The sequence below is a fragment of the Echinops telfairi genome, unplaced genomic scaffold, assembly GCF_000313985.2.
Source record: "Echinops telfairi isolate 266 unplaced genomic scaffold, ASM31398v2 ScPeMD7_2291;HRSCAF=2852, whole genome shotgun sequence".
Taxonomy (NCBI): domain Eukaryota; kingdom Metazoa; phylum Chordata; class Mammalia; order Afrosoricida; family Tenrecidae; genus Echinops; species Echinops telfairi.
In genome coordinates, this window is record NW_022106189.1 from 36,876,639 (window position 1) to 36,890,489 (window position 13,851).

At 46.5% G+C, this 13,851-nt stretch overlaps 1 protein-coding gene across 2 annotated transcripts in view; it reads left to right on the plus strand.

Moving 5' to 3' along the window:
* Positions 1-1,914: 1,914 nt before the first annotated feature.
* ZNRF1 (zinc and ring finger 1) overlaps positions 1,915-13,851 on the plus strand; it is a 96,481-nt gene continuing 84,544 nt past the window's right edge. Inside the window, exon 1 of one of the 2 annotated variants that reach the window (XM_045293839.1) lies at positions 1,915-2,855. In XM_045293839.1, the coding sequence (XP_045149774.1) occupies positions 2,432-2,855 (424 nt within the window). In that variant the 5' untranslated portion in view covers positions 1,915-2,431. The remainder of the gene's footprint in view (positions 2,856-13,851) is intronic. The other variant, XM_004704544.2, reaches the window with a different exon arrangement.

A 13,851-nucleotide genomic window follows, 5' to 3' on the forward strand; every position in this document is an offset into this window, starting at 1 on the left:
TTAGGGTGGCACATTTGGGTCTTCCCCCTTTCGTGTCTCATAAAGCACCATCAGCTTCCTTATGCACAGCTTTGGGCTCCCTCTGCTTCTTTCCAGGCTGGTCACAGTGGGACAATCCAAATTTGTGACAGAACAGTCCTGCCGACCGAACAAAACCTACACCAATTCAGCAGTTTCTACCCCGACAGTTCAATGACGCAGATGACATTCTGTAGTCCTGCCTTCCTACCATCCTTTTCAGAGTCGTATCCCCGCCTCACCTTCATTAACATGAAGTCATTCCTATCTAATCTTTCCAGTGGCTATGGCCAGGTTGATCCCATATAGATAGTTCTTTATAAAGTGTATTGCTCAAGGCAGACCTTTTTTACTAATTAAATTGTTGTCCCCGCTTCAGATAATTTCAGGAGAGAGTTCTGTTATATTGTTTACAGTTGACCTCAGGGCAACAGTTTCAGGTTTATCCACCCTCCATGACTCCAGAAAGTCTACAGTCCATAGGACTGTGATTTTCTGTTCTATATTCCCCTCCTTCTCTCTTCTATGATCAGGCTTCTTGTGTGTTTATTTGTTTGTTTGAGATGAACTCTTTTGTCACCAAAGACTCCAAGTCCATTTCAAATTTACTTTTCCACCAAAGGATTCTTCTATGGAATCTTTTATCAAAATGCTCAGTCTGGTCTCCACGCAAAGGAGACTGTTTTTCATGGGGGAGATTAGCGGGCCACATAACGCCCCTTCTGTTGCTGCACATGGGTAGGCTGCCTGCAAGCTTTTAAGACCTGAGATGCTATAGAACTAGGAGGTACAACGGGAAGCACTAAGCACCTGACTTGGCTAACTGGGCTGTTCCATGACATTTGGTTTCCTTTGAATACATTTTTGTATGCTGTTTTGCGTCTGGGTCTGGAAGTACCTGATGACATTTACAGTAAAGAAGTCAGAGCAGGCCGGGTTGAGGCTTATAGTTTAGCACATAGTTTAGCACAGGACACTCAGAAAGTAGTTGATGAATGAATGTAAAACTGAGAGAAGCTTTGGAAGGGAGGTTGAAAGGTGTTTCTGGGATGCAAACGGAGGGCTTGGTTAACAAAGACAAAGTACCCTCAGGTGCCTGTGAGAATACAAGGCACACAAAACAAGGGCCTTGCCTCTGGATTAAGTTCTTTTCACGACTCCTAGCTTCACTTTATACTGTACATCTGAGGAACGAGCCGGTTTGCTTCAGCACAGATTAGGTCCTTCTGCCCCCTGAGCACCTGGCAGTCCCAAGTGCCCCCGTGCTTCATTCACCCAAAACTCCCCCAACCCCAAATGCAAATCCCTTGCTCCCCTGAGAGTGTCGTTAAAGCCGAGAAAGGGGCTGGGGACGCCCAGCCAAGGGTGGACGGCACGTCCACCAGAGGGTGCTGTCGGGGCAAACTGTGGCGGGAGGGGAGCTTGACCGGCGACCCTCGGAGCCAGGTGATTGGGTTGAGGATGTGCATTCCTCCCCACTCCCTTGAACTACCGCCGCCCCTCCCCCCCACGGGACACCCCTGGAACAATCAGCCACTTTCTGGGACTTAAAGCGCGCTGGCTTCGAAAAAGACGTCTCACTTTGGTTTCTGCTGTCCCCTGGCTCCCGCCACGCAGGTTCCCGGCCGGCCTGAGTGTGGACGGTGGAGGGGGCGGGGGGGATCTCGGTCGCCAGCTGCCAGGACGCCGCCGGGGCGGCGAAGGGGTTAAGCCGGCGGGGGGTGGGAAGGGGTGGGGGAGGGGGCGCGGGCCGCGCCTGCGCTCTGCCGCCCTCCATTGTCTCCACGGCGGCTCGGAGCGCCGGCGAGCGCAGCCTGGGACGGAGCAGGGCGGTGCGGCTGGCGGAGCCGGCGGCTGCTGGAGCGAGCGCGCGACGCGACGCGACGCGACCGCCACTTCCAGAGCCCCGCCTGGCCGTGCGGCGCTGCGGGCTGCCCGAGGCCTGGAGGGCTCCGAGGCGCCGTCCGAGGTCTCGGCGCCCTGAGGCGGGGAAGGCGCCCGACGCCCCCCAGCCTCCACCGCCGCCTCCTCCGGGCGGGCGGCCTCTCGGCGCCTCCCCCCCTCCCTCCTTCCCTGCGGCTCCCCCGGCTTTCGGGAGCCCGGGGGCGGCCTGTGGCGCGGAGCCCGCGTCGGACTGCGACTCCTGGGACCTTGAGGGGAAGCATGCGTTTGGCTTGGATGGTTTTGAATTCTTAGTTTGGGATCCCCGCCCGCCTGCCTCTTCCGCCCCGCAGGTTTTTGGTGTTTTTTTTTGTCGTCCTCCCCCTTTTTTCTTCTCCCTTTCCCCCCCACCCTCACCGTCTCCTTTTTTGACTCCCCGTCCGTTTATGCTGGCCCAGCCCTCCCCTCGCCGCTGAGAAGTGGGGGAGGGTCTCGGCCTCCAGGTTCCCGCCCCATCGGGGCCCGGGCTAGGATGGGGGGCAAGCAGAGCACAGCCGCCCGCTCCCGGGGCCCCTTCCCGGGGGTCTCCACCGATGACAGCGCCGTGCCGTCGCCGGGAGGGGCGCCCCACTTCGGGCATTACCGAGCGGGCGGCGGGGCCATGGGGCTGCGCAGCCGCTCCGTCAGCTCCGTGGCGGGCATGGGCATGGACCCCAGCACCGCCGGAGGGGTGCCCTTTGGCCTCTACACCGCCGCCTCGCGGGGGACCGGCGACTCCGAGAGGGCGCCTGGCGGCGGAGGGTCCGCGTCCGACTCCACCTATGCCCACGGCAATGGTTACCAGGAGACAGGCGGCGGTCACCATAGAGACGGGATGCTGTACCTGGGCTCCCGAGCCTCGCTGGCGGATGCTCTACCTCTGCACATCGCACCCCGGTGGTTCAGCTCGCACAGCGGTAAGTCCGCGGGCGGTGGAGGCCTCGGAGGGGGGGTGGGGCACCCAACCTGCTCGCGCGCGTAAAGGTTTGGCTGTGGAGTGCACGGATCGGGCTGAAGCCAAGGGATGAATGGGTTACCCACCCTCTGGACCAAGGTGCTCGGCGACGAGTGGTTTCGATCTATGGGTGTTTGTTCACTCGTGGATGGGCAGCGTCAAACCTGCCTTCTCCTCGAGCCCCTTTTTCTGGTACCAGCTACCTCAGACAGGGTGCTCCTGTCTGGCCTCTAGCAAGGCAGCATGGGTGCTTCTTGCCGCTCACCGCAGCATTGGGCCTCCCTGGCTGGCATCAGAGATGGAGCCGGGCTGACCAAGCTGTGTCTCTCCACCGAAACCAAGTGTGTGAGAAGAAATATAATTGGGGGCAAGTGGTTCTTGGATTAGGACTTTCACCCTTGCTGGGGAAAGGGGGCCACCCAGTGTTACCAGCCCGCTGGAGATGTGTTTGAATTGTGGAAAATGGAGCGGCTAGCAAGCTGCTGGCACAGACAGGTGTGGCCTGCTGTACCAAGGACCCAACCAGGAGACTGCCTGCCACAGGAGCCTTTGCAGGACCTGGGCCCTGGTCTCAGTATGCTTGGAGCCTCACACATCCCTCCATCTTTTTTTCCCCCCTCCATTCTAAGTGCTTGCCCTTCCTGTGAATCTGCATCTTTTTGTCACAGGGAGCCTAGCAAGGTGGGGCTATTTTTGGCTGGTTTGGAGCATAGGACAGTAGAGAAGGTGGATTCAGAGATTTTGGATGAGTTAATTCATCCTGTGAACTTCTGGTGACTGGGCAGTAAAAGGCTGGAGGGGGATTTCCCAGGCTCCAGTTGGCAGGCAGGTTGCTGGAGGGAAACAGCTCTGCCAGCTGCTAACCTGAGAGGACAGGTTAGGCTTCTAGAAAACTGTCCAAAAAAAGGTGTGGGGCCACAATTAGCTGCTTGGCAAGTCAGAGTGAAGAAGTTGTGTGTTCAGACACCTTTGGGAGTATTGAGATAATTGGACAGGGTTCAGAGAAAGGTGGTGGTCGAGCCCCTTAGGAGACCCCTCTGGGAAATTGTCAGTTGGACCACTTTTGTTGTGAAATAGGATAGACTTTATTTCCTGGAAATAACCTGTATCGATTCTTCTTTTCTTTATGAATTTAGAAACTTCAGTTTGTGGATTTTTTTTTTTTTTTTGAGAAACACACTGATTAATTTAGGAATAATGGGAAAAAGGGGGCTTTCGAAACGCTGGGATGGTGTTGGAATCCCCAGACTTTATCTGAGATGGGCGGGGTGCGGGGCATGTGCCAAGGGGGCCAGGTATAGCTGCAATTGTGCAATTGTAGGCATGTGGCCAGCTGTAGGCAACTTGAAATCAGTCTCCTTTTTTTCTCTATAATATTTTGTCCAGGGAGACTCAGACATGTTTGTGGGGTGATTGTGATTAAGTTTGTGGAACTGCCATCAGGGCCTAGTTTTAAGGTAAACTGTGAAGTGCATCAAGAAGGTTCTCTAACATCACAGATGGAATTTGGGGTGTCATAAAACAAATGTGAGCAGATCCTTCTCTTTAAGCTAACTTTTCTTCCGTCTGTCTCTTACTAGAAACATTTTTATCTCTGTTTCACTACCAGGTTCCAGGTTCGAGTTCAGGCTTATAGTTGGATTCGAAAATTTCTTTTTCTTGTTTTTTTCATCCACAGTGGTGAGATTAGAGAGTGAGACTGAGTAATGAGAATACAAGAAAAGTTGTAGCATGTTTTTGGGGAAAGGTATCTAACGTGAGTGAAGAGGGCTATATTTATGTTGGGCAATCGATTTTAAGGATTCCTGGTGGCATAGTGGTTACTCATTGGGCTGCTCACAGTTCAAAACCACTAGCTGGTCCTCAGGAGATAGGTGGGGCTTTCTACTGCCACTCCCCTCTAAATGGTTATCGTCTCAGAAACCTAGGTGGGCAATTTTACCTTGTGCAACAGGGTTAGGGTTGCTAGGAGCCAGCATCAAAATGAAAGCAGTGAGTTTTGAGTATTCTTGTGTTTTCGGACTGCCCTGACCATTGTAAGACCTTGAGCATACCTGGCCCCACCCTGGAGAGCTCATTCATTTCTGAGCCGTTCCTTTGTGCCAAACCTTCATATTGCTGCTCTTCTCCTGTGGTGGGTCTCTCCTAACTCTTGGAGCCGGGTATGGGACATTGGGAACATCTCTTTCCTCTTTTGTTCTTTGCTTCAAGAAGAGGAACTCTGTTCCCCTCTGGAGCCTTTGAGGCAGGCAGGGCTGAGCCATTTTTGCTCTTGTGTTGTGAGATAAGTAGGAGAAGGAGTCCAGGCCAGCATTGACACAGATGCTTGAACGCTGACAGGATACTTTGCTTAGGTTTTCAGGATGCTTTTGACACTGTTCCTGAGCATAGTGAAGTTCGCAGGAGCGTTCCATGCTCGTCAAAGTCTTGGAAACCCTGGGGAGTGATTCCCCTCTGTCCTTCATAGGATCTCTCTGCGTCCAGATCAGTGGTGCAGAGAGAGGGAACTTGTGGTGGGGGGAGGCATAATTCTCGGGTCCTAGCCTGCCCTAGCACCTTTTCTGAGTAGCTCTGTGACCTTGGGCAAAACATAGATTCTCTCAAGCCTCATCTTCGTTATTTATTTGTAAAACAGATGTGGCCCTTCTCGCCAGTGGCAGACAATAAAGCTTGTCCCCAAATCTCCCAAAAGGATCACCTGCAGTCATTTATCTTTCTCAGGTTGGTGGCCGTTGGACATCTCATTTGTTTGTGCCTCGAACGCTTGTCCTGCCCGTGGTCTTTATGTGGATAGCTCCTTCTGATCCCTTAGGCCACACATTTCTCCTTGTGAGACCTTCCGTGATCCCGCTATAAAATGGGCTGTCGCCAGCCATTCATTCACCTGTTTCTTTATCAGCACTCAGCATGTTTTGTAAGTATTTTCTCCATCTGTTAACTTGTTGTACAGTCTGACTAAATTCTAAGCTCCATGCAAGCAGGCCTGCCCTTGATCACTCCTGTAGCCCTTGCACTGTGCCATGCACAAGTAGCTGAAGTGTTAATGAATGTGAGTGCTTGCAGGTGCCTGGTCTTGTGTGTTGCTTTGGCCGGCCATCTCATTTAGTTGCTGTAATTAATTTTACACACTGAGGAGGAGGCTGAGGTGCAGAGAGGTTGAGTTCAGAGAGGAACTTAAACAAGCTCATAACAGCTACTAGTTGGTGCATCTGGGATACCAATGCAGGTCTCTGGGACCCGAACCTGGGCTCACAGCCGTTACATTCTTCTGCTTCTCATCCTACAGCATAAGGAGAGTTTTGGAAACTGCCCTGGTCTGCAAGTCAGAAGCTTGGGCTAGTAATTAGTTCTCTGATGATCTGTGGCCCTGGGCACGTGTGTCACTGAGCCCCAGAATCACCATGTCTTCATCCATGTGATGGGGATAATAGCAGTCCTGCTTACTCACAGAGCCAGCTTAGGGAGGATCTCTCAGGTCATTTCTGTTAGACAAGCCTGTGGCATGTCGTTGGAGAGTGATGTTGTTCCTTCAGGGGCACTTTCCTGATAGTTCTCCACCTTCTTTGATCTCCTAAAGAATTCTGCCCGTGAACTCTATCCCCAAATGGATATTGGTGCTCGCTCTTGAAATCTGACCTACATCGTTGGCATAGTCATAATAGGGAATGCTGTTATAAAGTGCTGCTTTACAGAATCTGCCACAGAGCCCCTTCCTTCCCGTGGTCATGGACCCTGAAGGTCTGGTCATGCATGTGTACTCCTGGGCATTTAAAAGTAGGGATTTTTATGTGGGGTGGGGAGATTCCAGAAAGTCCACCATCTTGGAAGAGGTGGTCTGTGTTTTCTGCGTCCCACCGTAAAATGGCCGGTCATTGGGTGTTTCATTCCACCTTCTCATTCACACATGTGTGTGTATGCATGTGCACATGTAGGGAAATATAAGTGGTTCTTTGTTGTTGCTAAGCCCTCAACTAGGGCTGATAGAAAATGCCTTTTGATAAGTCTTTGAACATACTAGCAGGATATCTCACCGGTCCCATTTTGCTGCCACTATCGGGCTCTCAAGTGGTTGAATTTTCCCTATTCTTATGGAATTAGGGGAGTAGCCTATTCCATTGGAGTGGCTCAGAAGCCTGCTTTGTGCCTCACCTCAGGTGAGCTAGAGGTAATGGGCCTTTACCGGGTTTCTGGAGAAGGAAAAGTATGCAGTGGTCTTGGAAGAGCTTGATAGGTTCTCCACTCTGCAACAGTTCCCTCCTTAATGATACATATTTTTAAAAGCAGGATTTTTAGTTCTCTAGTTTCTATTAAAAATAAAAATGGGCTTTAATTTCTATGATAAGCAAGTTATTTTAAGAAAATGATAAATTCCCAAAGGTCACACTTCCCTCTTCCTCACTGGGGTTTGAAACTCTCACGAAAAACAGCGGTCTAGTTCCTAAGTTGTTTGCCTTACAGGATGTGTACACACTCGTGTTCCACGGCCAGCCCCACATCTGTCACGAGTGTTCTGACCCACGGCACCCTTAATCAGAAGAACACTGTGACTTTCATTTCTTTTGGGAAAAGGAACATGCGTTGTATCTCAAAGAGGTGACTTTCCTCCCAAGTGTATCAGACGGGGACATTTTTGTAAACTCCAGTTGTAAGAGTTTCAGAATTGGAAAAAACATTGTGTAGATATTGGGGTTTTTAAGGGCAGTGGGCCACTGAGGTTTTGGTACTAGAATCTTGTGACTCAAAAGCTAAATTCTACCCCCCAGTCTTCTACTATGATAGTTAACTGTACATTCTTAACTGTTTCCTCCCAGGCTTTTTTTTTTTTTTGTCATAACCTACCATATATACTTGAGTATAACTAAGTTTTTCAGCACATTTTTTATGAGTTTTATATAAAGAGTAAGTGTACATTAAGAAAGCATCCCAACCCAGTGCTGTCCAAGCCCATAAGTCCAACATTAACATATTTTTTAAAACAATATTATCTACTTTTACTAATTCTGATGTTGTTTTTTTTTTAAGTCATTTTATTGGGGGTTCACACAATTCTTATCACAATCCATACATACATTTCATTGTGTCAAGCACATTTGTACATCTGCCATCATCATTCTCAAAACATTTGCTTTCTACTTGAGCCCTTGGTATCAGCTCCTCATTTTACCCCTCCCTTCCCACCCTCCTTCCCTCACGAACCCTTGATAATTTATAAATTATTATTTATTATTTCATGTCTTACACTGACTGATGTCTCCCTTCACCCACTTTTCTGTTCTGTCCCCCAGGGAGAGGGTTATATGTAGATTCTTGTGATTGGTTCCCCCTTTCTACCTCACCTTACCCTCCTGGTATTAGTACTCTCACCACTGGTCCTAAGGGGTTTATCTGTTCTAGATTCCCTGTGTTTCCAATTCATATCTGTACCAGTGTACATCCTCTGGTCTAGCCGGATTTGTAACATAGAATTGGAATCATGATAGTGGGGTCGGGGAGGAAGCATTAAAGAACCAGAGGAAAGTCGTATGTTTAATCATTGCTACACTGCACCCTGACTGGCTCGTCTCCTCCCTGCGACCCTTCTGTAAGGGGATGTCCAATTGCTTACAGATGGGCTTTGGGTCTCCACTCCATACTCCCCCTTATTCACAATGATAGGATTTTTTTGTTCTTTGATGCCTGATACCTGATCCCATCAACACCTCTTGATCACACAGGCTGGTGTTCAGCACATGTTTTATGCAGTTTTTGTGGTAAAATTAGGTGCCTTGGCTGATTGAGTTGGCTTCAACTCGAGTATATACCGTAATCTGAATCCAGGGATTCATAGGGATTGCCATGGGTAATGGGTATGAGGACGAGAGTGGCTTTTCATAGAGTCAGCAGTTTTCCCTTGTGAGCCCTTTTTTTTGCTTCTTTTGTTGGGGGCTCTTACATCTCGTATCACAATCCATACATTCATCCAGTATGTCGAGCACATTTGCACGTATGCTGCCATCATCATTTTCAAAGCATTCTCTTCCCAGTTGAGCCCCTGATATCAGCTCCCCATTTCTTCTACCTCCCCCCCCCACCCTCTCTCCCTCCTGAACCCTTGATAAGTTATAGATGATTATTTTCATATCTTCATCGTGTCCCTGGGAGGGGGGAGGTTCTAGGTTGATCCTTGTGCCCTTGTGAGTCTTAACATTCTTATAAGATCCAGGTTTCTCCTTTAGTCCAAAGGACTAATCATGAAGCCTTAAATCAAAAATATCCCCAGAAGTCATCTTAAAACCAAACTATAGTGAGCTCACTGTCAACTAGTCCCTTTCCATTCACAGGGACCATAGAACTAACTGCCCTTGGGGTTTCTGAGACTTTGCTGGAGTAGAAAGCTTTGTCTTTCTCTGCTGACCTTGTAGTTAGCAGACTAATGGGTAACTTCTAAACCACCAGGGCTCCTAACCCTCAAGTCTGAAGCAAAGAAATAGCTAAGTTTGATCTTAATGCCACCGCAGAGCTTGCTGGTAGACTAATGAGCCTGGGTACCTTGAGATCTCTGTGGACGTTAATAGTCTTGAGAGTACAGCTGCCTTCTCTTGGTGCCCAAAGTTGAAGGGAAATTTACCAGATTCTGGGAGCTTCAGCTTAGGTGGAAGGCAGGGTAAGAGCCTATAGTTTCCTCTTTGGTGTTTAACAAGAAGAAGGCAGACACACGAACCCAAGCTTTCCTGATTATTTGAATTGTAGTAGGGTTCTCACACTTGACAATGCCCAAGAGTCTCTGGGCAGCCTGTTTCCCATGCCAGTTATTATTGGACCCCACTCACAAGAGTTCTGTAGAGCCAAGGAGAAAACCAAGGCTTTGCATTTGCAACAATTAGTTCTGAAAGCATGTGTAGTCAGTGGACCATACATCTGTCCCTGAAGCCTAGCTGTACTGTACGTAAGCTTTTCTGTGTTGACACAGAACACACTGAATGCTTTTTTGGCTGATTCACTAGCATTGTTATCAATATTATTCTAGTCAGCTATTTCCTAAGCCGAAGTTATATGAACTAATCTCTCCTGTCACCAGCAGAGAATAGGTTCACCCAGTATTATTTGATGATTGTCTTTTTACGTAGCACTCAAAAGTGTTTTCTTTTGGATGGTCCCAAACCAGTCATTCTGCCTTGGCCCTGTGAATTGAAGTTGCTCTGAAGCAGAAGGTAATGGTGGCAGCTAAAGCAGATGTACTCAATTTGTTGTTCTACCAGTTAACTAACTGGAAGGCCCATGAAACCGTAACCCTAAACTTAACAAAGCCAAGAAACCAGATCTCATGAGGTGTTTGCCTATACGTAGGATACTGTGTGTGTGTGTATATTTGTAGATGTAGTGAGCTAAACCATTCGTTTATTGAACTGCTATTTACTGAGTGCCTCTGGAACACCAGAACCTTGGCTAGCTGTTGGGAACATGTACACTTATCATCAGGACAATGATGGCAGTGTGAGGTGTCATGGAGTATTTTCCAAGTCATTAAACCTTCCGTACAACAGAGCAGTCCTGTGCTGGCCTCCAAATGGTTGGGTTTGAGCCCATTGCTGGTAGCTACCATATCAATCCATCGCTTCCTCTTTTCCACTGACCTTCTCTTTTACCAAACATGATGTCCTTTTACAGGGACTGGTATCTCCTGATACCATGTCCACAGTACATGAAGTCAAATCTTTGTCCTTGCTTCTAAGGAACAGACTAACTCTAGTTCTTTTCCATCGCAGATTTATTTGTTCTTTTGGCAGTTCATAGTATTTTCATTATTGTTTGGTAATCTGTCACTTCCTGGAGCTTTGCTTTTGGCTAATACCTTCATCGTAGCTTGAACTTCTTCATTCACTGCCACTGGTTCTTGATCATATGCTACCTCTTGAATTGGTAGAACATCAATTCTTTTTGATTCAGTGACTATTTCTTCCATCTTTTGATGCTTCCTGCTTCATTCAATTTTTTTTTCTTTTGCTTCATTCAATATTTTGCCCATAGAATCCTTCAGCATCGCATCTCAAGGCTTGTGTTTGTTTGTTTGTTTGTTTGTTTTTTCCATCACTTCTTTCAGCTTGAGAAATACTGTGTTCTTTTTGGCTTTATAACTAAGTCTCTGCACATTTCATTATCATATTGTACTTTGTCTTCTTGAGCTGTTCTTTGAAATTTTCTGCTCATCTCTTTCACTTCATCATTTCTTCCATTTGCTTTAACTGCTTTATGCTCAATGTGCCCTGGTGGCATAGTGGTTACAAATTGGGCTGCTAACCACAAGGTCAGCAGTTTGGAAACCACCAGTGACTCTGAGGGAGAAAAATGAGGCTTTCTACTCCCATAAAGAATTACATTATCACTCAAAGCCCATCTGTAGACAGTTGGACATCCCCTTACAGAAGAGACGAGCCAGTCAGAGTGCAGTATAGCACCGATGAAACATACAACTTTTCTTTAATGCTCCCCTCTCCCACTATCATGACCTCAGTTCTACCTTACAAATTGGATTAGAACAGAATATGTACACTGCTACAGTTAAGAGCCCTCAACACTGGGGATCCAGGATAGATAAACCCCTCAGGGCCAACAATGAGAATAGAGATACCAGGAGGAGAAGGGGAAGGTTGGGGGAGAAGGAATCACAAGGATCAACTATAACCCCCTCCCAGGGAAATGAACATCAGAAAAGTGGGTGAAGGGTGACAGAGGATAATGAAAATAATAATCTATAACTTTGGAAGGGTTCATGAGGGAGGAGGAAAAAAATGAGCTGATATCAAGGGTTCAAGTAGAAAGAAAATTATCTGAATATCTGATGATGGCAACATGTGTACAAAAGTGCTTGACACAATGAATGAATGTATGGATTGTGATAAGAGATGTAAGAGCCCCCAATAAAGGTATTTAATTTTTTTAAAAAGGGAAAAAATCAACAGTATCATAAATCCAAAGACAATTCTGCCCTGTCCTACAAGGTCCCTAGTAATCATTATCAACTTCATGGCAGTAAGACTTTATGCTTGAGAGCAAGTTTCAGAGTCTCATCTGACATCTTTAGTCTTTCATTCCCTTCCTATCTTTTTAGTGACCTTTTTCGTCATCTGTGATGTTCTTGATATCATCCCACGGCTAACTCATTCATTGTCTTCTTCCGACATTTGTGTTCAATGTGTCAAATCTGTTCTAGAGGTGATTTCTAAATTCAGGTTGTGTTTTGGCTCTCATGGACTTTTCATTTTCTCCAGCTTCAACCTGAACTTACGTATTCACAATTAATGATCTGTACCAGTCAGCTCCTGGCCAGGTTTTGCCTGAGAATCACTTTTGTACACGTTACTATGATACTTTGTCTTCTTGAATGAACTGTCCTTTTGTCAGTTTGATTCCTGTGTATTCCATCTGGGGAGGCACACATCTATAGTCTTCATCTATGTTGAGAAAGGGTATTTGCAATGAAGTTGTTGGTCTTGCAAAATTCTACTGTGAGATCTCCAGCCTTGTTTTTGCCACCAAGGCCATGTTTTCCAACCTACTGATTTTGCCTCTTTGTTAACAACTTTTGCACCCCAGTCTTCAGTATCAATGCATCTTGATTGCATGTTTAATCAGTTTAGACTGAAGAAGTTGGTAGAACTCTATTTCTTCACTAGCTTAGTGATTGGTGTGTAAAAGTGAATACTAGTATTAATTGGGTTTATTTGAGGCAAAAACATAGTATCTTATCACAGACAGTATTGTTCTTCAAAGGAGATCTTAAAATAATCATTTTGATGATGAATGAGACACCATTCCCCTTGAATTTGTCATTCCCAGTATAGTAAACTCTGATTGCCTTACTCACCCAAAATGGCCCATACCAGCCCATTTCAACTCCCTAATGCCTAATGTATTGATCTTTATGTATTCCCTTTCATATTTGAAGACTTCCGGCTCTCCTAGGCATATATTTCATATACTCCACACTCCAGTTATTAGCAGATGATTGCTGCTGGGGTTTTTTTCTTCTCATTTTAAGTTGTGCCCCACACCAGAAAATGTAAGTTTCAAAAGCTTTGCTGCATTCATGTCATTACGGTGACTCTACTTTGATGAGGCAGCCCTTCCTCTGTGGTATTTTTAGTGTTTTCAATCTCAGGGGCTCATCTTCTGGCTTTATATCAGATCGTGTTCAACTGTTATTCTTAAAATTTTCAGTGGCCCACCCTTCAGAAGTAGATGGCCTAATCCTTTTTCCTGCTTGTGTTACATGAGTAGGGAATCTCCAAACCTGCTCACCATGGATAGCCCTGATGGAATTTGAAATAATGGTGGCATAGTTTTCAACATTGCAGCAACAAGCAAGCCATCACAATATTATAAAGGTGGTTAGTATTGTTATGTTTTTCCTATGAGTCTTTACTTCCTCATTCCTTAAGGACTCTTGAGTATTGCAACTTGCAGAAAAATTCCCTTTCAACATCAGTTCCTCTCTTGAATAAAACAAATTCAGATGCTCTGTCCACGGGACTGTGGCAATGATAATATATACCCTTCATTCTGTACTGGAAGGATAAGGTATGGACCTTAGGGGGCAGCGAATTAGACAAGGCAGGCAGTCTTTTCGTGTGGTTCTAGTCAAGTGTATACTAAGAAATTCCTTATATGTCTCAATATATTATGGCCCTCTATCTTCTCAATGAGATTAATTTTGTTAAAACAGGAAATTTTTTTTTCCCATGTATGTCTTTGACGTCAGTGTCATTATCATCCTTAGAGTCATGTTTCTTTCAGGTTATTGAGCACTGTTTTCCAGAGCATGATTCACCATTTTTAAATTGGCCTTTGTAAAATGTATCCCAATTCATACATACCCTCATGGAAGTATAAGGAACAGTGCCCCTCCTTAATTTTGCAAGTTTCTATCGCCACAACACTAGTTAGGTATTACTTTTTTTTAAGGTAGTATTTTTTTTTTT